The 25,192-nt window shown below is 53.8% G+C and overlaps 1 protein-coding gene across 1 annotated transcript; it reads left to right on the plus strand.

The window, feature by feature from the left end:
- The first annotated feature begins 1,167 nt into the window (after positions 1-1,167).
- Positions 1,168-25,192, plus strand: PARVG (parvin gamma). Its single transcript, XM_066361287.1, has 13 exons — positions 1,168-1,489; positions 3,235-3,323; positions 5,917-5,981; positions 7,371-7,473; positions 8,288-8,428; positions 9,424-9,539; positions 10,667-10,722; positions 12,859-12,881; positions 15,100-15,158; positions 15,344-15,412; positions 17,877-17,978; positions 23,963-24,035; positions 24,520-25,192. Exons 2-13 carry the CDS (start codon positions 3,251-3,253, stop codon positions 24,627-24,629), a joined length of 990 nt encoding a protein of 329 aa, XP_066217384.1. The 5' UTR covers positions 1,168-1,489; positions 3,235-3,250; the 3' UTR covers positions 24,630-25,192.

Consider the following 25,192-nt stretch of genomic DNA (forward strand, 5'->3'; position numbering starts at 1 on the left):
GTGCGAAGACCCCAAAACAGGAAGTCATGTGGCATTTTCTTTCTTTCTTTCTTTCTTTCTTTCTTTCTTTCTTTCTTTCTTTCTTTCTTTCTTTCTTTCTTTCTTTCTTTCTTTCTTTCTTTCTTTCTTTCTTTCCTTCCTTCCTTCCTTCCTTCCTTCTTTTTCTTTCTTTCTTTTTCTTTCTTTCTTTCCTTCTCTCTCTCTCTTTCTTTCTCTCTCTCTTACTTTCTCTCTCTCTTTCCCTCCCTCCCTCCCTCCCTCCCTCTTTCTTTCTTTCTTTCTTTCTTTCTTTCTTTCTTTCTTTCTTTCTTTCTTTCTTTCTTTCTTTCTTTCTTTCTTTCTTTCTTTCTTTCTTTCTTTCTTTCTTCTTTCTTTCTGTGAGAGGCAGGGAGATAGAGAGACAGACCTCCTGCCTACACCTGGACTGAGATCTACCTGGCAATCCCCATTTAGGGCTGATGCTCGAATCAACCGAGCTATCCTCAGCGCCCAGGGCAGATGCTTGAACCAATCGAGCCACTGGCTATGGGAGCCAAAGAGGGAGATAAGGGAGAGGGGGAGGGGAGAAAAGCAGATGGTTGCTTCTCCTTTGTGCCCTGATCAGGGGTCAACCCCGGAATGTCCATATACCAGCCCCACATTCTATCCACTGAGCAACTGGCCAGGGCCCATGTGGCATTTTCAAGGAACAGAAAGTTGGTCAGTGTGACTGGGAGGGCATGAGGGCGGAGGGGTTAGGAGATATAGGCAGCAGGTCACATTGGGACTCATGGACTGGGTTGTGCAGACTGGATTTCATTTTTTCTTGTAAGAGCTATTGGGTGCCATTGTTGGGTTGTGAGTGAGCTTGGATATGAAGCAGGTCCTCTGGATGCTGTGAAGGACAATTTAGGGTGGGAGTTGGGGTGTGGGAGAAGCTGGCAGCCCAGGGAGGGGGTCCAGCAAGAGGCTCCTGTGTGGTCCAGGCGAGAGGAAGGGGGCCTGGCCGGGTGGGGGCATGGGGGCCTCAGGGGAAGCTGACTTCCACCCTGTGGTCTTGGTGGCTGGCTGGTTGGCACTGCCATTTGGAGAGACAAGATTGGGGAAGAGCTGGCCTGTTTTGTGTAGTAAGGGAAGGGAGGGGAGGGGAGGGGAGAAGAGGAGGAGGAAGAAGGAACATAAATTTGAGCTGCCTCAAAGCATCCAGGGGCACAGGAGGAGTGGCGGGTCGTGGGGCTCCAGGGGCAGCGCTTTCTGGTGAGTGTGTGGCAGCATCTCTTTGGAAGCCTTAGGCCTGCAGCCCTGCAGGAGGAAGCAGCCCACAGACGCACCCAGCAGGCTCTGCATGCACCGCAGCCCGGCCCGGAGGAAGTGAGCAGCTTGGCCCCTGCCTTCCGGGGCCTTGCAGCCCCCTGCAACCTCGGGAACCCGGAGCCTGCTTCTGTTTGGAACCCAGGGCCACAATTTGAGCTCTGTGACCTTCATTTCCTTGTGTGGTGGAAGCAGCCAGGTGAGTCCTCCCGGCATCTCGGCCTGAGGGAGGCCTTGGCCGCTGGAGCTTTCTCTCTGTCCGCAGTTCTTGGGAGTCCGAGCTCACGCAGGGAGGGCTCCGAAGGGCAGTGGAAACTAGGGCCAGAGGGCATGGTCTTAGCTAAGGGAGTCAGGCAAAGTGGCCTCCAGGGGGGCCCCTCCCCTCCCCATGCCGAGAGACACCACTCCGTCCTGCCTGGCGGCTCAGGCTGGCAGGAGGGCACTGCCCTACCTCTGTTTAGACAGGTGAACAGATCCCCGTTCACCACATCATCTCCCCTGTGTCTCACCCAATGCCGAAAGGCCACCCCTGTCTTCAGAGGGAGAAACTGAGGCCTGGAACAGAGAAGGGACTGCCCAGGTTGCTAATGGCTCAAGGCAGCTCCAGCTCTGCTCAGCTGCCTTTGATCAGCATGCAATCCAGCCCCTCCTTGTAAAGAAGTTTCAGGACTAGAGAGGGGAGAGGGTTTCTCTGAAGTCACACATCCAGAAGGAGGCAGAGCCAGCCTGGAACGAGGTTTCGTGACCCCCAGGCTGGGCTCTTTCCTCTTCTCTGGCCACAGCCTTCAAACCGAGTCCTGGTGTCCGAGAAGAGGCTTGGGGAATCGGGACGGGGCTGGCCCAGTGGCTGTGTCCTCTTCCTTCCCCCCTTCAGGACAGGATGGTCCCCCAGTGTCTCTGGCTGCCTGCCTGTGTAATGGGGTGCCTCCAGCCCTGGGGAGGCCTCTGTCTCAGCACAGCTTTGGGCCCTATTGGGGTGGGGGAGGGGCAGGAGCTGACCACCAGCTTATGTTGCCTGACACCTAGGCCCCAGATGTCTGTTAGGGTTGGAAGGGCTGGGGAGGACCAGGGGCTGGAGAGAGAACAGCCAAGGGCATGGCTGCTAGCCGAGCAGGAGAGGAAGTCAGGCAGGGGAACAGGAAGGGGGCCTGGCTGGTTCTGAATCCACCAGCCCCGGCTGCGGTGAGCTGGCGTCCCCCATCGTGAGGCTGTGCACATCTGTGGATGCTGGCACTTTCTGCACTGGCATGGGTGTGAGACCCCCAAACCACCCCAAGAAAGAGCCCCACTGCAGAGACCCTTGTTCAGAATTGGGGACCAGTCAGGTCCAGGCCACCCCCTGAGAGCTGGGCCAGCACGGGGCGGTGGGGGGACCCAATCCAGGGGTTGGTGGCACACCAGCTTTGGTCCGCTCACTCAGGGGTTGAGGGAGCTACTCTGTGTCCAGTTGTCTGAGGCTCAGGGGCCCAGAGGGGACAAACTGGGGCCCTGCCCCAACTGCAGGAGTTCAGGTCTATAGATGACATCCATCCATCTGTCTGTTCACCCCAACCATCTGAGCCCCCATCAGATTTCCCCCTTGAGCTCAGGGTTTCCTGGGTTGGACATGCTCTGAGGAGTTGACACTTCCCCTTTGTCCTGACTGGGGGGTGCAGTGGAGGGTGAGGGTATAGGGGATGGGTTTCCCATGCTGCAGGAGGGTGGTGGGCTGGCGGCTCTGCACCGGCTGAGGACGCCCCATGCCTCGCCCAGCCTGTGCTCGGGCGGTGCGCTCAGCCGAGAGCTCCTCCACGCGGGGTCCTGGGAGCGCCGGCTGCAAGCTCGGTAATTTGTTCACTCAGAGCCAGCTCCCACCCTGTCCCCGTGCCTCCTGGTCTACAAGTGACACAGAGTGAGTGTGGGGCTACATGAACTGTGACACCCTCTGTCCCCTGCACCCCCCAGGGCTGGCAAGGGAGAAATGGAGCCAGAGTCCCTCTATCTTCTGCTGCAGCTCCCGAAGGAGGCGGACCTGCCCGTGGAACTCCCACAAGGTGCCTTGGGGAGCAGGGCTGGTGTCTGGGCGGGGCGGAGGGGGAGAGCCTGTGTCACCAGCACCAAACAGGCCCTGCCAGAATGTGCACTCTTTCCAAGCTGTCAGCTGAACACCCCTTCTGTTCAGCCCCTGCCTCCGCCTTCTGTTTTATACTTGACACCCTCTCCCCGCTTCTGGACCCTTCTGCAGTTATCCCCACGGCCCTCATAACCATCCTTCTCCAGGTTAATGGCAACATTGAGGAGGATGCTGGCTGCCTTGTGTGCCTACTATGTGCTGTGCTAAGCACTTCTTGTATGCGGCATCTCACTCATTGCTCTGAGGGGAGACGCTATTACCTCCTTTGTATAAACGGGGAATCTGAGGTCCAGAGAGTCACCTCACAGAGCAATGGGTGACTCTGTGGTTGAGCCGGGAATCTGAGCCCAGGGATGGTGGCTCCAGGGTTCAGGCTGCATGTCCCCCCCCACCATACGGTACAAGTGGATCCTGCACAGGTCTGAGGTCTGGTGGGGTGGGGGCTGCTGACCTGCTCCCTTCACGCTGTGGGTCTCTCTCTCTCTCTTTTTTTTTTTTTTTGTATTTTTTGTATTTTTCTGAAGCTGGAAATGGGGAGAGACAGTCAGACAGACTCCCGCATGCGCCCGACCGGGATCCACCCGGCACGCCCACCAGGGGGCGATGCTCTGCCCCTCCGGGGCATCGCTCTGTTGCGACCAGAGCCACTCTAGGGCCTGGGGCAGAGGCCAAGGAGACATCCCCAGCGCCCAGGCCATCTTTGCTCCAATGGAGCCTCGCTGCGGGAGGGGAAGAGAGAGACAGAGAGGAAGGAGAGGGGGAGGGGTGGAGAAGCAGATGGGCACTTCTCCTGTGTGCCCTGGCCGGGAATCGAACCCGGGACTTCTGCACGCCAGGCTGACGCTCTACCACTGAGCCAACTGGCCAGGGCCCTGTGGGTCTCTTTAAAAGGGGGGCGGGATAGAATAGGGGCAGCTCAGTGAGTGTGGGTCCTGATCAGCAAGTCTCTGTTTTCGGAGCATGGGGAGTTTGTGGCCACTGCCCCTGAAGTCTCTCTCCTAGGAGGTGGTTTGAAAGGATAATGTTGGCAGGTGCCCAAAGCAGTCTCACCCTCTAATAGGAAACAAACCTAGAAGCTGCCTCAAAGTCTCCCCTCAGCAAGGGTGTTAGGCGAGCTCATTGGAATGTACATAACCTTAGAACATAGATATAATGACAGAGAAAACGTGAGAAATACTTTAAGGGAAAGAGCAGAACACAACTTTATCCAGATCCTGCAAATACAGCCGTTTAAAATAAGTGTGTGGACCGAGAGCCCCTGCAGCAGTGAGCGAGACACCGGGCACCGGCCGGTTGTGGTTCAGTGTTGCCAGGCTGACCTCCTGAACTGTCTGGGGTTCCCTGTCTATAACTGGTTTAAGAGTGGGAAGCACCCTGAAAAGAACTGCTGCTAGGGTTTAGGGCTTAGTTGTTAGAACAAATATTTATTTTTGTTTTACAGGTGATTTAGAGAGTGTCAAAGCAGAGCAGGAATGTAGGATGATTGAGGGACAAGGGACGGGGGTTGCATCACCACCACCCCCTTCGTCCGCTCTCTCACTGGCCCACCCACCCCCAAGTGTTTGCAGAGGGTCTGGTGCCCGGCACCGTCGACATCCCCCTTCTTATCAGAAGACATAGACTGGGGGTGCTCAAAGGTTTTCAGAACATCTGGGGAAAGTCTCAGGCTGGGTCATTTGAAGATAGAAGCAGTAAATTTGGTTAACGTGGGCAAGGCAATCTGCATGTGGAGACTCAATGTCCCCCATGTCCATTGGGACTAGAAGGTCTCTCTGGTCCTTGTCAGCCCTGACAGTGTGTGAGTCTAGAACGTGGGGAAGCAGCTGGCCAGGGCCCTGGGTCTGAGAGTGAGCCAGGGTGGCCCCCGTGTCCTGCCCGTGCCAGGGAGCCAGCCAGACGTGGGGGAAGCCCAGCTCGGCCCCCTGGAGCTCCTCTGAGCTGCTGCTTCTTCTTATGTAAGTGGTAGAGTCTCCGGATGAAACAGGGATGTGAATGTGAATTTCACATTCTCTGTTAAATGTGAATTTCAGATAGAAAAAAAGTCATTTTTAAGTATGTTCCTCAAGTATGAATATTGCAGTGTCTGAAAATGAGCTGGTGTTCATGTGGGGAATTTTGGGAAGGGCATTTAGGTTACGGGAGAAAGAGCCTGGGGTCAAGGAGGGCCGGGGGTGGGGGAGGACCTGGTGGGTTCGAGAACCCATGGATGTTTGGTGCCCAGGGAGTGTGTGTACCTATGCGTGTCTCTATGTGTGTGTCTGTGTCTGTGTGCATGTGTGCAAGTGTTTGTCAGTGTGTATTTGTGTGTGTGGGTATCTGTACATCTCTGTGTGGGGGGTGAGTGACTGTGTGTGGTACATTTGTGTTCATATGTGTGCATGTGTATGTGTGACACAGCAGCACCAAATTCTCCCTGTGATCAAGATGACAGCTGTACGGGTGACCTTCAGGGACAGAGCTGCCAGGACCCTGCTGGGTCCCCAGACATGTGTCAAGCTCACCTCTGTTTCCAGGAGAAAAGAAAAAATACCTGCTTCCCACTTCTCGGAAGGATCCCAGATTTGAAGAATTGCAGAAGGTAAGGCAGCCTCTCCCATCCTGATTTCTCTGGAGGAGCTTTCTGTTTTCTTGAGGGTGGGGACGGCAGGCCGCCCTGCCCTCGCTGACCTCAGGCTTGCAGGTGGCAACCCCGCAGGCCCCGCAGACACCTGTTGAATGGCTGCATGTAGGAGCATTTATTGGGCACTGACTGAATATCTTTACATACATGACCCCAGCAAGCCTCACAGGATTGCGAGGGATATGTTGTCACCTGCATTCCAGGAGGGGACGCAATGCTCAGAGAGGTGACCTGATATGTGGAGGGCACACAGCTGGCCAGCTTCAGAACTGGGGTTTGACCCAGGCCATTGGCCCCAAAGCTGGTGTTCCTTCACTCACTCAGCTGCCCGTGGCCATGGACAGCTGGAGAAGTAGGCAGGAATGGGTGTGTCACTCAGTTCACAGTTTTTCCTGGGCTACAGGACCAGCTGGACACAGGCTTAGGGACTCTCTCTTCCTCTAGTCTCACACATGGCCTTTGTATTGCCTCCTCTAGGAAGGCTTCCTGACCTGTACCACTGTCCACTGCCGTGGGATTTGTAGCCCATTTTCCATCTCTTCCTCCCTCCATCCACCTGTCCCCACTGTTGGGCACTGGGAGGCAGAGTAGACCCAGCATGGTCCCTTCTGGAAAACCTGGCAGGGTGCTGACATAACATCTTAGTTTGGCTTCTTCCAAAAGCTGATCCTGAGATAAGGATGTGGGTGTGAGCAGTTGACCTGGGAAGTAACCATCACAAGAGACAAGGAAGGGAAGTGGGGAGAGAAAGCAGGAGCCTCCCCAGGCTGAGTGCAGGAGCAGGTGACAGCTGTGGGAGCCCAGGTCTGCAGGGCACCTGCAGACGCCAGTGTGGACAGCACCTCGGAGAGTTCCTACCTAGAGTGGAGGAGCTGGGTGTTCATATGCCAAGTTCTGGTTAAGGGAGGCTGCTCCCTTCAACAGATGAGGCGTTACCTCTCTACGGCTTCTGGCCCCTGAAGCTCAGGTGATGGTGGTGGGGGCGGGGGTCTGGCCTCAGGCAGAGCTGCAGAGGGGAGTAGCCAGTGCACAGCACGAAGGTAAAGTGTGCCCTGGGATGGGACACCAACAGTCCCTGTATTACTAACACCACACACAGGACAAACAACAGCCTCCCAGTGCCCAGGTCTGTGGCGGAGAGAAGCAGAGGGTCTTTGGGAGCCTAGCGCAGACCCCTAAGTCAGCTTGAGGGATCTGGGAGGGCTTTCTAGAGGAGGTGACATTTGACCTGGCCTTGAAGGCTGAGTAGGAGTTGGCAGGTAGAAGGAGAGCATTCCAGAATGAGGGCAGCACTGAGCCAGGTAAGGGGCCTGTTGAGAAGTGGCCCCTGACTCTGGACGCCCGCAGGTGCTGATGGAGTGGATCAATGCTAAGCTCCAACTCGAGCACATTGTGGTCCGAAGCCTGGAGGAGGACATGTTCGATGGGCTCATACTGCACCACCTTTTCCGTAAGTGGCTGCCCCCCCAGCCTGCCCCCTACGGGTGGGCTCCTCACCCTCACCCAACTTCATCCCCCCCACTCCCTGGCTGAAGTCTGGAGCTGCAGTTGTTGCTTTTTCTCTGCTACACCTTGGACTCTCCCACCTCCACACTGCCTCTCAAGCACTTGTGGACTGCTTGCTGTCTGTAGGCTGCGGGGGATAACAAAGTAGCCCATGTCCCCAGCCAGGAGGCCCCCAGCTGCTGGAGGGAAAACAGGCCAATGAGATGACCCAACTGCTAGAGGTCGCTGCTCCTGGCCGGGTGCTTCTTTGTCCACTCAGCACCATTTACAAAGGGCTCCAGAACAATCCCACCAGCCTTGGCTAAGGCTTCCTGAACACTAACCATGGAGCAGGTGTGGTTAATCCCCAGAACAGCTCCATTGCTGTCACTATCCTCATTTCACAGTTGAGCAAACTGAGGCTCTGAGAGGCTTAGTAACTCGTTCAAGGTCTCACAGTGAAGAGGACAAGGGAGTCGCTTTAACCACTGGCCACACTGCCCTGCAAAAAGGAAGTGCACAGAGCTGGGGGTGCGGCGCAAGGGTGGTCAAGGTGAGGGAGCAAGGCTTGCTCAGGCCCAACAGCCGGCACGCCCCATGTGTGGCGGGCTTGGTACCCTTATACCTGAATGCTGGCCAGGCTCAGCCTCCTGGAGGCAGCACACTGCTTGTGGGTCCCCCTGCTGGGGCCCAAACAGCTCACCTTCCCCTGTTCCCTTCGCCTCCCCTTCCTCCCACCCACCCCTCCCCTCCCCTCTCTGGCTCTTTCTCTACCTCAGAGAAGCTGGCGGGGGTCAAGCTGGAAGTGGAGGAGATCGCCTTGACCACTGTGAGCCAGAGGCGCAAGCTCAAGGCGGTCCTGGAGGCCGCCAACCACAGTCTGCAGGTGGAGGAGCAGTCCGTCAAGTGGAGCGTGGACAGTACGTGGGCCCCAGCTGGGCTGTAGGCCAGGGCGGGGTGGGAGCCTGGGTCCTTTTGCAGGGGGACGGCTTCTCTTTTACCCACCAGACACAGCTCAGTCGCCTCCAGTGTGGGCACAGCCTGGGGGCTTAGAAGGAGACAGAAGCCTCAGGCAGGTGCCATGTGGGCACAAAGTCAGGCTCCTGACTGAGGAGCAAATAGCCCCAGGCACGTCCATTCCCTGAGGGTGTCGCTACAGGGACAGGCAGCATAAGGACGATAAACGCAGTCTTGTCCATGGGGCAGCCACTGTTGACTGAGCTCCAACTACCATGATACGCCCACCTACCTTGTCAGAGGGGCACTCACGGGCCCTTTTCATGAATTTATTTCAATTATATTTGCACTGCCTGTGTGTAAGAAATGAGGGTGTGCAAAGCACCCAGGCTTCCCATACCATTAATAGTTTGCTATGAGTTTCCTGCCATTCCAATCTCTACATTCTCCCGGCTTTCCAGAAGAGAAAATTGAGGCTGAAAGGAGATAAGTAGCTTCCCCAAGGGGGTGGCAATGATGTGACAATTTTCAGACCCACTTTATGTTGGCCCCACACACAACCTTCACCACTTTGTTTCAAGTCTCAGGTTCAGTAACTGGTGTTTATGATGTTGACCTTGAATGAGGTCACATTAAGCTTAAATCTAACAATGTGTCCAACCAGTGACCTACTGTAGGACAGAACAAGTGTTTGTTTTTAGTTGTAAACAGTGTTTCTGAGAACATGTCCATGGCTAACACCCGGCCACACAGAGGGCTGTATTGCCCAGGGGGTGCCTGAGGCCAAGGGTGACTATTTTGAGGTCTGAATGCAGATCTCTAGGCCTCTACTTTCCAGAAGGCGGGGCACTAACCTCCGTGGTCCACAGAGGGGCGTTGTGACGATGAAGAGACCTCTATGAGGTCTCAGGTATTGGAGGCCTTTCAACTCCGACCTCGTGTCCCTTTTCCCTCCTAGCCATCTTCAAAAAGGACCTGCTGGCCACCTTGCATCTCCTCGTGGCTCTGGCCAAGCGCTTCCAGCCCGACCTGTCCCTCCCAACCAACGTCCAGGTGGAGGTGATCAGCATGGAGGTGAGGGCTGGATGTGGGGGTTTCTCACACAGCGTGAGCTCCTTGGGTCCACATCATGGGGGGGGGCTGAGCCAAGTGTGCTCTGGCTCAGCCCCCACCATGAGAAAGGTGAAGTCCCACCATGACAGCAGTGGGTGCTGGGCGGAGCTGTGCGTGGGGGGTGCCGAGGTTCCGGGGGAGCTGGCAGGGACCCTGCAAGGCCATGAAGAGGTTCATGGGCTGACCAGTCCCACTGACCTCGGCAGACGCACCCGCCTGGGGGAGTTATGATAGTCCTGGCTGATGGGCGCCCGTTTCATGGGCCATTAGTGGCCATCTATTTGTTGCCTTTCAGGAGCTTTCGCACCAGTCACAGCCACTGTCCTCAGTGAGGTTTCTCATTCACTAGTTGATGGCTATGACAATGGTTCCAGGTTCTCTCCGCCCCAGGGGCGCTCTGTCTAGTATGTGCACGGTTTGTGCTGTGGTTACTGGCTGAGGAGCCCATGGCTTCTCTCTTAGACTCACAGAGGGGGCCCTGCGGGCTTCCCGTTACACCGCCCCAGCCTCTGAGTACCCAGTGAACAGCGAGGCATCCCATCCTGGGGCTTATCTTTGACTTGAGTCAACAGAGTAAGCCAAGTCCAGCCTAACTCAGGTGAATTATTCTTACTTTCCTCAAAACAATTAATTAAAATTACCCACTGAGCAGTTTGATGGCTTTGTTTATACTTCTTATATAAAACAGAGGGGACTCCATTTTGTCTCTCATTCACTTACTCATCTAGCCATCCATTCATCCATCCATCCATCCACCCACCCACCCACCCACCCATCCATCCATCCGTTTATTCATCCATCCGTCCATTCATCATTCATTACTCAGATCAACACATGTTTATTGACCACTGTGAACCAGACACTGGGGAGACCTGTGGAACAAGGCAGAATTGATTCTAGTCCTCATGGGGCTCAAGGCTCTTAGGAAGAAGGACAATTAGCTGACCCATAGTGATGAGGAGAAAAGAGACAGTAAACCACAGTAAACCCGGTCACTCAGGGCTGCTCTGGCCACAACAGAGTAAGCAGGAGGCATGAGTCTCCACATTTTCTGGGATTACTCAATTCCTTCCCCTTTTCTGTCTAAGAGCACCAAGAGTGGCCTCAAGTCGGAGAAGTCCGTGGAACAGCTCACCGAATGCAGGTGAGGGAAGGGGCTGGGCTGGGCTGTGTGGAAATTGGTGGCAGGCTGGGGGGCCGGTGGCAGGCCTGTCTGACCTGTTTGGAGAGGCCCGCAGGCTCTGCCTGTCCTCTCAGCCTGTGGGGCCCCCCGGTCCTTCCCTCTTGCTGGCCCTCAGGCATGCCCTCTCCTCCAGCTCATTTTACCCTCACTGCCACCCAACAGAACAGGGGTCAGAAGGAGCCCTGGCTCTCAGTCATGAGGTCACACCACAGCCACCGGGGGTCAGGAGGACCTGGTGCCATGCTGTTGCCTAAAGCCTGGTGCCTGAGCCCCATGGGGAGGCCTCACCTCATCCAGGGCAGGAAGGCACCGCAGCTGCGTGTAACCCTGACGACTGGGCGACACAGTCCCATGGCTTCTTGGTGCTGGGTGGCAAGGGCACCAAACGCTCACTCATACTGCCAACACTTACTGAGCGCCTACTGTATGCAGTGCCAGGAGCTCTGTCCTTGAGTGTCCAGGTCGGCCAGCTGTTGGCCTTTCTTTTGTCAGTGTGGGCGAGCAGGCTGCTCAGGGGGGCTCTGCCCTCCCAGAGGTCAAGGCCCACCAGCCAGTTCTGGTCGGGTCTTTCTGGGTTGGTCTGAGAAGGGGCTGCTTACAGGGAGGTTGTAGATCCTCTTCCCTGTTAGTGTTTGCTGAAGGCCTACTGTGCACAGGGCATATGGCTGAATGTTCTAGCTTTGTTGGCCCATTTAACCCTCACAAGGACCAGGTGGGAGAGTTCAGTTCTGTTTGGCTCACAGGCTTTGCAGTCAGCTCTGTTTGAGCTTAAACCCTGGGTGTCTGCTGTGTGTGTGGGTTGTGTGACCTTGGGCAAGCCACCTCCCCTCTCTGAGCCTCTTGCTTCTCTGAAAAATGGGGACCCATTCCTACCTGTTGTAGCTGTTTTGAGGGTTACAGATGATGCTTGTGAGGTGACCTTCCCTCACCCTCACACTCCCCCAATCCTGAGGTCTTTCCAGTCTATGGCTTCTGGATTTCTAGGGGAGAGTGGGGGTAGGGCTCAAACCACTGCGAGGGAAGGAATGGCAGTGCCCCAAGCACATGAGCCGAGCATGGCACTGGGACAGAGGGGGCAGACTTTTGCTGGCCCCTCATGCCAGCGGGTTCTGTGCACAGGTTGGCTCATGTAGCCTTCCCAAGGACACCGCTGGAGGAAGCCTTGTTCCCCTCTGAGTCAGGAAGGCCGAATGACCGCCCAGTGCGCTGCTTTGACCTGGCTCTAGTGAGGCTAGAGAATGAATTTGGGGAGCTTGAGTGGGAAGGTGCGGTGGGAGTCCATAAGACCACATTTCTTCACCCTCCATGATCCTAAAATCACCCTTCTCTGCTGCTTTGAGCTCAGAAACCAGGGTGAGGGCTCACCTCTGGCTCTCGGCTTGTGTCCTAGACCCCAGGGAGTGTCTGTCCCTCTTGGCATTCTGCTTTTATGCTGAGCGCTGGGTCTCTGTTCTGAGCTGCCCTCTCCCCGCTATGGCCAGCTCCCTGAAGAGGGGCCGCCAGCTTCTGAGAGAACCTTGCTTCTAGGGCCAGGGGTGGGGTGGAAAATTTAACAGGAAAGTCAAAGAAAAACCATTCAAAAACAATAAAATGGAGTGATAAAAGCCAGACACACTAAAGTCCATACTGTGTGATTTCATCTAGAACAGGCAGAGAAATCTGAGCAGTGGTAATGTTTGTGTGTGTGTGTGTGTGTGGGGGGGTATCTGCAGGGGATGGGAGGGCACAGTGGGGTGCCACAAAGTGGGGTGCCTATTGAGGGTGGGGAATCACACAGGTGTGTGAAAACAAAGAAGCTATAAACGTAGGAGTTGTGCACTGGATGTATGATACACCCCCTGCCCTTAAACTAAAACAACAACCCCTGAAACATCAAAATCCAGACCCGTGTAGGTGTAGAAGCCGCAGGGGAAGGGTGTGAGCCTCTTTTGCTGTTCGTGTCCACGGGCCCTGCCTCCTTACAAAGCCGCCAGGAATAAGAGACGCCAGGTTACTTGTCAACCTTGCCAGAGCCAAGTCTTGTCCTGTGGAAAGACTATTAAGTCTCAAGTTTTCTTAACCATTTCTTTTTTTCCTCCCCTACAATTTTCCCCTTAGCACAGACCAGGACCAAGTTCCACGTAAGTACTTTTTATGTTTATTTAATTTATTTTTAATTAAAAAAAATTTTTTCCCCCGCATGAGTACTTTTAGAACTGACGGGAACCTGTTTCTATCGGATATGTGGTAAACAGACATGTGACCACAAAGGGTTAATGTCTGAGTGTCCTCTCCCAGTTCCTCTGTGGTCTGTATCTTCAGCTTTCTTCTCATCCATTTGTCCCTCTTTCTGTCTGTCCTGGCATGGACATGGCTGTTCCTTCTCATGATTCTGCTCAGATGGGTAGAAAGGTTTATAATTCTCACTGGTGATGATGATGGAGTTGTTTGATGTGTGGGCACTGAAAACAGATGGCCTGGGTTCAAACACTACTTCTCCCATTTGTTAGCCACGTGAGATTGGGAAAATCTCTTAATCTGCCTGTGCCTCAGTTTCCTTATCTGTAAAATGGGATTAATAATGGCACCCACTCTTAGGCTGGTGACAAGGGTTAAAAGATAATTCAAGGAATGAATGTGTTTAGCACATAGAGAATACTTAGTAGTGATTTTCAATATTGTGGCTGCTGCATTTGTGACAGAGTTCTTCACCAATCAATTGACTGATCCAGCCCTTCCTTCCTTCCTTTCTTCCTTCATTTATTCCTCAATCAGCTTGCCTGGCCAGCAGTCCACCTATTTATCCATCTACCTATCCATCCATATGTCCACAGTCTATCCATTCATGCACCAATCCACCCACCTGTCTATCCACCTGTCCATCCACCTGTCCATCCAACAATCCATCCATCCATCCATCCATCCATCCATCCATCCATCCATCCATCCATTCATCCATCCATCCATCCATCCATCCATCTACCACCCATCCACCGATCCATTCTAACATTATTTTTCCTCCCTGAATCCTCCCACTTAGGACACAGAACTATATGGGCAGCGGGTTCTACAGGGACCACCTCACCCGCAGAGATGCAAATTATGACCTGCAAGGGGCTTCTAAGAACAGGGGGAGAGGGAGGCTGAATGGAGGAAAAAGGAGAGGGGGGGTGCAAGGCCAGATGTGTGAGTGTGTGTGTGTCTTTGTGTAGGGGCAGCATGGGGACATGTGGGGTTGCCCAGGGAGCAGTGTTTGTTAGGGGGACAGCATGAAGATGGGTCACACAGTAAGGGGCAGGGACACAGAGCAGGACCTCCTCAAAACCATTTCTAGCATATTCCTCCTGTTTCAGCCTGTGTCATCTGACATATTTGCCTTTATTCCTGGCTCCTTCAGTGACAGTTTTCCTGACCGCAGACCGAAAGGTCTGGAGAGGACACTGGTGTTTGCACTGTGACTGTTGGGCTATTTGACGTGCACGGTGCTACCCGCTGCCAGTCTTCCCCCTTCACTAATGAAGGAGCAAACAGGCACAGAGAGGTGAAGTGACTTGCTTGGGGTCACCTAGCTGCTGAGTGTCAGCATCCAAAGGTCAGTCCTTCTACCCAGCTTGTCTGTGCAGTGCTGAGGAGCAGTGTCCCCCAGGGGAGTTAGTTGTGTTAGCTGCAGATAGTAAGAATGCAGGCAGCAGACGAGGGCGTTGGTCTGAGGACTGGGTGTCTGGGGCTGGACTGGAGCCTGAGCTGCCAGGACGCTCGTTCTATTCCCAGACCCTGTGGGCGTGACTCAGCTGCTGAGGGAGCTGGCCGTTTGCACACAGCAGGTTCAGACACTCTGGGAGAGCTCGGTGCCCTCATTCTGCCAACCTACCAACGCCCACGAAGGGACCCATGGGCTGAGTGTTGGTCCGGGGCTGGCCCCTGCTCAGCAGCCTGGACCTGTGAGTGGAGCAGGAAATTGGGAGGAGGCAGGGCCGGTTCCCAGAGGAGGGGGTGGCCAATGAGCAGACACAGAGCAAGGTGTCCACTGCAGACAGGATGACTGTTTATTGAAGTTCTGCTATGCGTCCAGCCTCCATGCCAAGTTTGATCTTTGCAACAACCCCGCCTGGTAGATATTACCAGCCATACTTTACATGTGAGGAGATCAAGGCACAGAGAGGGGAGGTGATTCCCCCGGAGCCACACAGCCAGGGAAGCAGTGATTTGGACCCAGGTCTATTTTTAAATTCAAGAATCTTAGATAAAACTACAGCTCCCTCTGGACTGGTTATGCTGAGAAACTTTTATGGAAAAAAGTCCCTGTTTGGTTCAGAGATAATAACATTGTAATGAGGTGTTTATTGGGTCTGTCTGCAGAGGACATCTTTGATGAATTATTTAAGCTGGCTCCAGAGAAAGTGAGCGCGGTGAAGGAGGTAAGGGAGATCAAAGCTCTGAGCGGCACCTGGCCACCCCCCCACCGCCCACCTGCGCCATGTCCCAGGGGAACCAAGGGGAAGACACAGGGCCCTCAGGGTGCTGTGGGGTGCTTTCTGCCTCATGAGCAGGAAGGTTACAAATCTGAGCCCTGCGTCTGGGGTCCCTGTTCTTTCCTGGGTAGGCTATCGTGACCTTCGTCAACCAGAAGATGGAACACCTGGGCCTGTCCGTGCAGAACCTGGAAACCCAGGTAGGGACTCAGCTGTGGGGTCCCCAGGCTGTGGGGACTGCTATCCGGGAAGAGGGCCCACAGGACACTGGGAGCCAGGCCCACCCTGTGTGGCCTGGAAGGGGTGTTACCTCTCAGAGCACTGGGGTCCTCCCCTCCAATGGTGGAGAGTGTTGATAGCAGACAGCATCGCCCACCAGGGAGCCCATGAAGTAGGGACCATGGGAGCTGTCTATGCAGCTATTACTTTTCATTGTAAAATAACCTCTTTTCATCTTTTTTCAAAATTAATCTTAGACTCCCAGATACCAGACTCAAAGCCCATAAGTGTTTCCTGAGTAACTGTGTTCGCCCACAGCGTTTGTTAGGCTTGTGCCTTGTGCCCGGTGTCATGGGTGCCGACACAGCTCCATGGCTCTGGGCTCCCCGTGGCTGACTTACACTGAATCGTCCAGGGGCAGGAAGAGAACCATACACAGTCAGAATGTCACAGTGGGTTATGGCCTTCCAAGAGGACACTGTTTTTCCCGTGCATTCTCTCAATGCACGGGCATCAGGGAAGCCGAGAGGCCAGATGCCAGCCACCAGGGGCTGGACGTACTAGTGTAGGTGTTGGGCTGCCTGGGTGATGCTCACGCAGCATGGCGGGGTGTGATGGGTGGTGGAGAGGTCAAGTCTGGCCCCAGGTGGACCAAATGGCTCATGGTGAACTTTACTGGAGCTGCTTACTTCTACGACACACTCTGACCTCAGCTAGTGAGGAATGGGGTTGATATACTCCTATGCCTGGCAGCTTAAACCAATAAAGCCCTCACTATGTGCAAGACCCTGAGAAAAGTGTGTTACATACATTGTCTCATTTGAGACCTCTCAACAATCCCCTGAGTTGGGAACTGATACTCTCCCATTTTATAAATGGTCACATTAAGGCACAGAGAGGTTGGTTAACTCATCCAGGGTCATACAGGGATTTCTGGACCTGGGATTTGAACCTAGCCTGCAGAGGCCAGAGTGTGTGCTCACTACTACCTCACACAGTGGCCACATGAGAAGTCTGTGTGTGATATGGTGTGGCGACATGGTTGGGTGGAGACACCAGACTTTGAAGCCAGATGGACATGTGTTGGTCCTGGGCTCTGAGGACACCTCCACATTGACTACGTGGCCTTGGGCCTGGACTTCTCTGAACCTCAGGCTCTTCTTCTTTTAAAATGGGTGCAAGGTGCCTGACCAGTTGTGGGACAGTGGATAGAGCATCAACCTGGATACTGATGTCCCAGGTTCGAAACCTCAAGGTCACCAGCTCGAGCGTGGGCTCATCCAGCTTGAGCACAGGGTTGCGGGCTTGAGCACAGGATCATCAACATGACCCCATGGTCACTGGCTTGAGCCCAAAGGTTGCTGGCTTGAGCAAGGGGTCATTGGACCGGCTGGAGCCCCCCCTCTGGTCAAAGCACATATGAGAAAGCAATCAATGAACAACTAAAGTGCCACAACTATGAGTTAATGCTTCTCATCTCTCTCCCTTCCTGTCTTTCACTCTTGCTCACTAAAATTAATTAATTAATTAAATAAAATGGGTGCAGGGAGACCAACCTCATAGAATTGCAAGTAACAAATGAGATAATTACTATTCAGTGTGAAGTATATTACCTGGCGCACTGTGGATATGCAATAAACAACAAATTTATGTTTAATTATATTTTAAGTGAATATAAACAGGATGATTTCTTGGGTTTCCATTCTGACTGGCTCATATTTCTCTCTCCCTTGTTAAAACAAGAATGGTGTTTGGAGAATAACAGCACGGATGACGATGGTGTTTAGAGACGGTTGGATAAAGGGGGGGGTTTGAGGTCCCTGGTTATCGTGGTGGTATTACCAGGACATATCAGCCAGAAAAGATTTCAGGACAAACAGATAACATCAGAGAGGACCTAATACGAGGGATTTCCACGAAGGTCTTCGAGTAGTGGTTTCCCTCCAATATCCAATCTTGTGTTTTGTATCTTAGAAGAGATTGAGTTGAATTATATTAGCATATGATATGCTGGTGCCAGGACGACGGCTTTATCTCTGAACTCACAGAACAGACAGAAATATTCATGCAGAAGCTGGCAAAGCGAGTCGTGTGCTGCTCTCTGATTTTTTCTGATGGAATAACTTTACACCTGACTCTATTTTCTCCTGTGCTTCTGTAGCTCGTGGGCCAGTATGTGGTTTAAGAAAGGACATGAGGCTATTTCACAGGAAATGTAAAATAGTCCTTTTACTGAGCATGCGCCAGGTGCCGGGCAGCCAATAGCTGCTTTGCACCTGCTGCAGCCCATGTTTACAACAACGCTTCAATGTCAGGGATGCTGTCCCCATTTCTCAAAGAGGAAGCTGAGGCTCAGAGAGGTTGTGGGACCCCGTGGGGCCACGCGGCCCATGGAGGTGGAGTGGGATCCTCCAGGATGTGCGCCTCCAGTGCCCTCCTTTGAAGTTTGCAGATGGCGTCATCTTACTCCTGCTGATTGGACAGCTGGGAGGCTTCTTCCTGCACCTGAAGGAATTTTACCTCACTCCCAGCTCTCCTGCGGAAATGGTGAGTTTCCAAAGATACTCCTTGATGGTCTGGCCCTGAGTGGACAGATCTTTGGAATTGGTACGACCAGTCTTTTTTTATGCACTTCCAGGTGAAGTGAAGTTTGTTCGCCCATATGTCTGTTAATCCATCCACCCATCCACCATCTACTCATCCACCATCTACCCATCCACCCACTCGCCCATCCATCCATCCATCCATCCATCCATCCATCCATCCATCGGCCCATCCACCCTCACACCTATCCATTGACTTGCCCATTCACACATCTACCCAGTTCATTTACACCTTTACCTGCCACTTATCCATCCATTTATTCACTCATTTGCCCATCCATCCATCCATCCATCCATCCATCCATCCATCCATCCATCCATCTGTTTATCCATCTGTCCATCCACCTATCCTTCTGTCTGTCCACCAGGACAGGAGGCAAACTCTTTATCTCCCTGCAGCAATGGCTTTTTCTGGAGAGGAGGAACACCTGGTGGGGTTGGGTACTCATTCCCAGGGTCAGCCTTGGGGTCATTTCTGTGAGGAGGAGAGGTTTCTGTCCATTTGATGTCCCCACGTATGTCCCTGGGGAGGGTGAGAACCCTCTGCTGTCGGTCTGGATCAGATGTTACGGCCTGCCTGGGGGTCGTGAGGTTCCATACCTTTGACCCTGGCTCACTTCCAGGTCAAGGCCTCCCACTTGGGCTCTTCATCCAGGCCTCCTCCTCAGCCTCTCCCCCTCATATCCCAGGGCCTGCCATTCAGCCCTTTGCACCGGGGACACCATCTTTAGTGGGCGTGGCCTCCACCATCCCAGGAGCAGGGATGATGCTCTTCACTTAGAGGCGGGAGCAGTGCAGTGCCTGTGGTTCTGGGGTAGTGTGAGGACAGGGGGCCTCACTTACAGGTTCTTACCACTCACCAGGCAGCTATTGCAACAGAAATGCTGTATCACAAACTACCTGAACCCCCAAGGGCTTAAAACCACTCATTCTCCTGGGTCTGCCGTGGGGTTGGGTTTGATCGGGCTCAGCTGGCCTCCATCACTCCTCTGGGGATTGGCTGGGATCACACCCTCTTGGCTGGGTCCAGCTGGGGCAGTACAGCTCTGTGCCCAGTGCCTCGCGCCCTCCTCCTGGGACTGGCAGCGAGCCCGGTATGCTTTTCTCATGGCAATGAGAGACACAGGGGACCACGCGGCAGATGAGGCCTGGGCTCAGAGCTGGCATGCATCATTCTACCTCCTTCTGTTGGCCAGAGCAGGACCTGCAGCCTTAGGGGGGTTACGGGAGAGCCCTGCAGAAGGTGTGCGTGCAGAGAGGGTGTGGGACCAGTGTGGTGATCTTCCACAGGCTTTATGTATGAACTTGTTCATTCCATCTCCATTTTCACAGGCGGAAACTGAGTTCAGAGAGGTATGGTGATTTGGTCAAGAGCACACAGTCAGAGTAGAGGCAGAGGTGATTAAGGTCGATTGAGGCCCTGGGCGCAGAAGAAAATATTGGGCCCCTTAAAAAAAAAGAAAGAGAGAGACAGGGAAAATAAAAATTCATGTTAACCATATTTTTAAACAAATAAAAAAATTATGTACTATTAATGTTAAAACTGCACATATGAAAGCAAACTTGGTGTCTGTAAAGCCAGTAGCCACGGCCATCATCACAGCCACCTGGCCTGTGCAGGTTTGCATTAGATTCAGAAACACGGCAATGAAACAATGGAGCCAAGAACTGGTGGGCCATTAGCTTTAATCCTAGCTTGCACCCGGCGTGCAAGAAATACACACAGTGGGAAAACACTTCCCTTTCCATTCAGGGTTCCCAAAGCCACAGACTTATCCGAGTTTTCCTAGGATCAAAGGTTTCTAACCTCACCAGCCTTATTCACCTCTGTTCCCCATCTCGTTCTCTCTGCACAAACTCTGCACTAACTGGATTCTCCTTCAGCACTCTGCCATCTTGGCTGCTTCTCCTCTCCAACACATGGCCTTGCTCTGCTCTCCTAGAGCATGGGCTCCTCCTAGAACGTAATCACTCTTTTGCAGGAACAGCGTGATCTCTCTTCCTTTTAAAACCTTTTGGCGCAAAAGCCCTCCCCCAACACATATTAACATAATCATGCCCATCCCAAGCAAGAAGGGCAACTAATATTATCACCTGGGCGACAGGCTTTCATGTGGGCAGTGCCATCTTTAACAAAGTGAGCATAATATATTTTATCTGCCCTACAGTGTTGTTAGAAAAAAGCGTTTTGCAGGGCCCTACAGAAGTTGGGGCTCAGGGAGCATGCCTGGTGCACCCACCATTAAATCCACCTCTGGGTAGAGGTCAGAGTGGCATCCTGGCTTGTCTGTCTCCAAAGACAGAGCTGCCTCCCCATTCTACTTCGTGAGGAGTTGGTATGAATCCTGAAGAAGAAGGAAGGGTGTGAGCCACTCTGTGGCCAAGGAGGAGGCTTACTCCACACTGCTGGGATAGTGCAGGGGCTCAGGAGGGTTGGAGCTGAGGCGAGAGACCAGACACTGACCTGTGAGCAATGGGAGAAGTGGGGGCAGGGGAGGAGCAGGGCAGGACGCATGCAGGCTGGGACCCAGGACAGCACAGGGTCCCCCCTTTGCAACTCGGGTGTTGATGGGACATCAAGGCTCATGCTCAGTATTTGGCATGCTTCCATACCCCAGTGACAAGCTAGGGACAAAGGTGACTGTGCATGCTGCTTGCCAGACCCACTGATTTTAGAATCAACTTGCAAATATGAGCCATGGTAAATGTTGGGGGGAAAGAGGCAGTTCTCTTTTAGCTCTGACCCCAAGAATGAATTTTTATGGTGTATTACTGGAAACCTCGGCTGCAGGAATGTATGATAAAGACGCTGAGGAAGTCATTAGTGGAAGAAGGTGGGAACAACAGCCCTTTCTGAAGGTGGGACACCTGGAGAATTGTTATCTTGGCAGAGCGGCTTCTCGAAATTGGGTTTGTCATTGTCAGCTCTTCTTTGCCAATGGTGTTTGCCTGAGATTGCTGTGCACTTTGAGAAGAGACGTTAGGGATAGAGGAGGAGAGAAGATCATCTCTCCTGCAAAAATCAAAACATTGGAGCCGGGAGCCTTTCCCTTCCTCCCATATTCAATTAATTCTCCCTGGAAGGTCAGAACACATCCTCCGGGGTCATACCCTCCCCTCGGCCCCAGGGAACACCACATCTCTGCCTTCATCATCTCAAACCGGGCATGCAAGAACAATGACCCTTTGGGCAGAGGATGCTGAGACAGTCCTGCAGCCTGGGGCAGCCCCTCCTGGTTCAGACTGAGCGTGGAGAGAATGTGACAAAGAGCAGTGAGTGCGACCATTTCTATAGCTTCTGTAGCAGCGATTCTCCGTGCACAGGCTCCATGGGGGCAGGAGTGGGTCTGCTCTGCCTGCCACGTGGCCAGCGCATGGTTGAGCCCTATCCATATGCTGGTCTCTGTGACAAATGGAAACTCCAGTCAAATAACTTGGGAAAACATGCATCGTCTCGAAGGTTCATGATACGCCATGACCTATTCAAGGCTCTGAGAAGTCCTGCAGCCAAGGACTTCCATATGACCCTGTCTGTTTAAGCCAACGTGTCCCTGAACGATTTGGTCATAGACACTCCTTTTTGTCCCTTGCCATGGATCGCGCCATCATGAGGAGGGCACGGTGCCTCCTCACTCTGACAGACTTTCTGAGCTTCCTGTGAATAGTGGCCATGAGAAGATAGATGAGAGCAGCAACTGCAGCCCTCATTCTACGGAATATTCCAGTCTGGGGAGCAGACTTGGGGACACAGTTGCAGGACAAGTGGCGGAGCTCTAATCTGCCCTTCCATCCCTGGAAGTATGCCCCCCACCCCCGCTTGGGACCCTGTGGCAGCTTTTGTTTCTTCTTCTTGACTGACTGGAGAGTGGACGGCCCTGCTGGGTTGGTGACCCTGCAGCTTCCACCGTCTCTCCTGCATCCTGGACCTTCCCTGGAACAGCTGCTCTGTCCATCTGATGCTCCAATGTCACTTGTCCCAGTGGAGAAGGACCTACTCACTCTGTCTTCCAGATCCCAAGGAAGGGCTGCCTTGCGGCCCCTTACAGCCCCGCAGTGAGCCAGCTGCCAGGGAGGATGCCAGCCCCTTGCCCCACGACGCAGCAGGAGTCCTTGGGGCTGGGCAGGAGGCACTCCCTGACTCTGACCCGTGCCCTTGGACCGGGACTATGACCCATCCCCTTACCTCCCTCGGGGAGGGTTACCTCTTAGGGGGCTGTGAGCCCTTTTACACATCCCACCTCCTAGCCTTTGCAGGAACCTAGACATCATCCCACCTTCAGATCTCCTGCTATGCCTTCAATTCCTGTCTATCGCGTCACCTCTGACCCACATGGCAGCCTTGGAGGGAAGGTGGGCTATTTCCATGGTACAGATGAGGAACCAGGCCAGGATGTGTGACTTGTCTGACCTGTGACTTTCGACCTGGGTTGGGGGTTTGGTGCACAGCCAGCCAGCCCAGATCTCAAGACTCCCCCTGCCCAGACCCTCCAGATGACCAGAGGCAGCCTGGGCAGGGCTGGACTCTCTCACAGGCCTTGCAAATCCACTGTACTGCCCACCGGGCCTCCAGGCTCCTGGCTGGGTTGCTATGGGAACTGCCCAGCATGTTTGAAGCTGGCTCTGGGGCTGAGATGGCTTGCCACTAGTATGGTATGTCCAGCCCCGACAGTGGACCTTTGAGTGGCTGAAACCATTAAAAGAAGTACCAGTTTGAGCTCCCAGGGGACCAGGGGCCAGGCTGTGTTAGCCCTCGCTTTTCCCACTGCACCCACGCCCTCTCTTTCCTGTTGTACCGGCTGCTGCCCTGTACAGAAGGAAGGGCGCTGCTTGGTTGTAACTGGGGCCCAAGGGAGACACTTGGGGTGGAAAGGGAGGTGACCCTGCCCTAACAGAGGGTCTGCTCTGGGCCCAGAGTTGGCAGGGCTCCCCACCCAGTGTCCAGTATCAAGGCATTGGGGAGGTGGTTGTCACTCCACTCTGCAGGTAAGCAAGGGGAGACCAGGAGCCAAGTGACTTGCTCGATTGAGTTCACCCCGTGACCAAGCTGGATTTAGGGCCTCCGTTGGCCTGGGAGGGGGCAGCTCTTCCAGCCTCCAGCCTGCTTTGCACAGGCATCAGAGTGAGACAGACCTGGTTCTAGCACCTTCTGTCTTGTGAGTTCAGATAAGCCCTAGGGCCACTAGGAGCCTCTGTTTCTTTTCTTTTTTTTAATTAGGACTTTTATTTATTTATTTATTTATTTATTTATTTATTTATTTATTTATTTATTTATTTCAGGGACAGAGAGAGTGTCAGAGAGTGGGGGATAGCTAGGGACAGACAGACAGGAATGGAGAGAGATGAGAAGCATCCTTCACCAGTTTTTTGTTGCGACACCTTAGGTGTTCATTGATTGCTTTCTCATATGTGCCTTGACTGCGGGCCTTCAGCAGACTGAGTAACCCCTTGCTCGAGCCAGCGACCTTGGGTCCAAGCTGGTGAGCTTTGCTCAAACCAGATGAGCCCACGCTCAAGCTGGCGACCTCGGGGTCTTGAACCTGGGTCCTCTGCATCCCAGTCCGACGCTCTATCCACTGTGCCACCACCTAGTCAAGCACCTCTGTTTCTTCCTCTATGCTTTGCCAATGAAACTCAGCTGGTTCTAAGGAGATCTGTCACCCACAGGGTCAGGGGCAGGATGAACCCAGGCTCTTAACCCTGGATAAGGCCCCTCCCTTGGTAGACTTACCTCCAAGTGTCACCTCCACCAGGAAGCCTTCCCTGACTCCTAGGCTGGGTGTCCTCATCAGTGACTGCATTCCCACTAGAGGTGGCCTCTTTGATGTGTGATGGACATCAGGGATGAGAGGTGGGCCTGCCCCTGGAGGCCTGGGGCCTGGATTGGGGCTGCCTCACTTTGTCAACATCTGATGGGTCTTGTCATTGTAGCTACACAATGTCACCCTGGCCCTTGAGCTGCTAAAGGATGAAGGCCTGCTCAATTACCCCATCAGCCCTGAGGGTGAGTGTGCGGGACATGGGGAGCTGTGGCCACATTCCTTGGGCAGCCAGCTTTGGGAAGGATGTGCAGAGTGGGGTGGGGGTCAGTGAGTGTTGGCATGCTCCTCTTGCTTAGCATGTGGATAATGAGCATTTATCCAGGCTTCCTTTGGGGGGGGGGGGTCACTGTGGCTTCTACCCACTCCATGGCGGAGAAGTCCCAGGGAGAGGAGATGTGGGGTCCAGGTCCCTGGGGAATGGGCTGTCCAAAGAGGTGAGACCTTGAAGCATTTCTGCTTTATAAGAGGGGTGCTGGGGAGGACTGGGCAAGAGGAGGGAAGCAGGGCCATGGGCTGGGTCCTTGGATGTAGGCCCACAGGGGTTTATGGAGTTAGCGCTGAAGCCCTGTGTCCCAGGAAACCCCTTGGTCCCAAGCAATCTGGGATGGTTGGCTTCCCCGTCCCCTGACCAGCCTGACTGGCTACCCTGCTCTCCTCTGGCCACAGACATTGTGAACAAGGACACCAAGAGCACGCTGCGGGTCCTCTACAGCCTGTTTTGCAAGCACAAGCTGAAAGCAAGCACAAACAAAATGCCCCATGGGTCCCCAAATTAACCATCACTGCCCCAAAGCTGCTTCTCTGGGCCCAGTTGGAGAGCTCCCCCACCCTGCCAAACTGTCTCCTGTTTCCGTGTGTCTGAATATCTGAACCCAGTAAGCGTGGATCCATTTTGAGCCAACCTCTGGCCTCACTTGGTTTATTTTAACAAATGTATTTCTGGGAGGGATCTTGTGAGCCTGCCAGGGTCCTAGGAAGGGCTATTAAGTGTGCATAAATATAAGCTGACCCCACAATGCAGCCTCCGCCCCCCTGGGGCCGGACGTGGAAGGTGCTGGCCTCTCATCTCCGAGGCACTCCTGGGGCAGACAGAGCGCAGTGACATGACCTTTATTCGGGTTTGAGGGTCTGGCTTTCAGGACAGAAGGGGCTCTCAGGTGTCAGGGCTGATGGCCAGACTCCTGGCCTGTCCACACTTAGCTGCTGCCCATGTGTCCCCAAACCCACGCTCCTGAGCCACTCAAGGAAGTTAACTTAGTTACTCTCCGGGGGAACTGTGTCCCAGGCCCACCCCAGAGGCTAAAACCATGAGCTTTGCCCATGTCATAAAGAAGAAATC

This window comes from Saccopteryx leptura, chromosome 1, assembly GCF_036850995.1.
Source record: "Saccopteryx leptura isolate mSacLep1 chromosome 1, mSacLep1_pri_phased_curated, whole genome shotgun sequence".
Classification (NCBI taxonomy): domain Eukaryota; kingdom Metazoa; phylum Chordata; class Mammalia; order Chiroptera; family Emballonuridae; genus Saccopteryx; species Saccopteryx leptura.

Bases quoted from the DNA above. Each gene is read 5' to 3' on its own strand.
- PARVG (XM_066361287.1), top strand. From the start codon at position 3,251: ATGGAGCCAGAGTCCCTCTATCTTCTGCTGCAGCTCCCGAAGGAGGCG. The intron at 5,982-7,370 runs GTAAGGCAGCCT...GGACGCCCGCAG, and splicing joins GATTTGAAGAATTGCAGAAG to GTGCTGATGGAGTGGATCAA. The intron at 24,036-24,519 runs GTGAGTGTGCGG...CTCTGGCCACAG, and splicing joins TTACCCCATCAGCCCTGAGG to ACATTGTGAACAAGGACACC.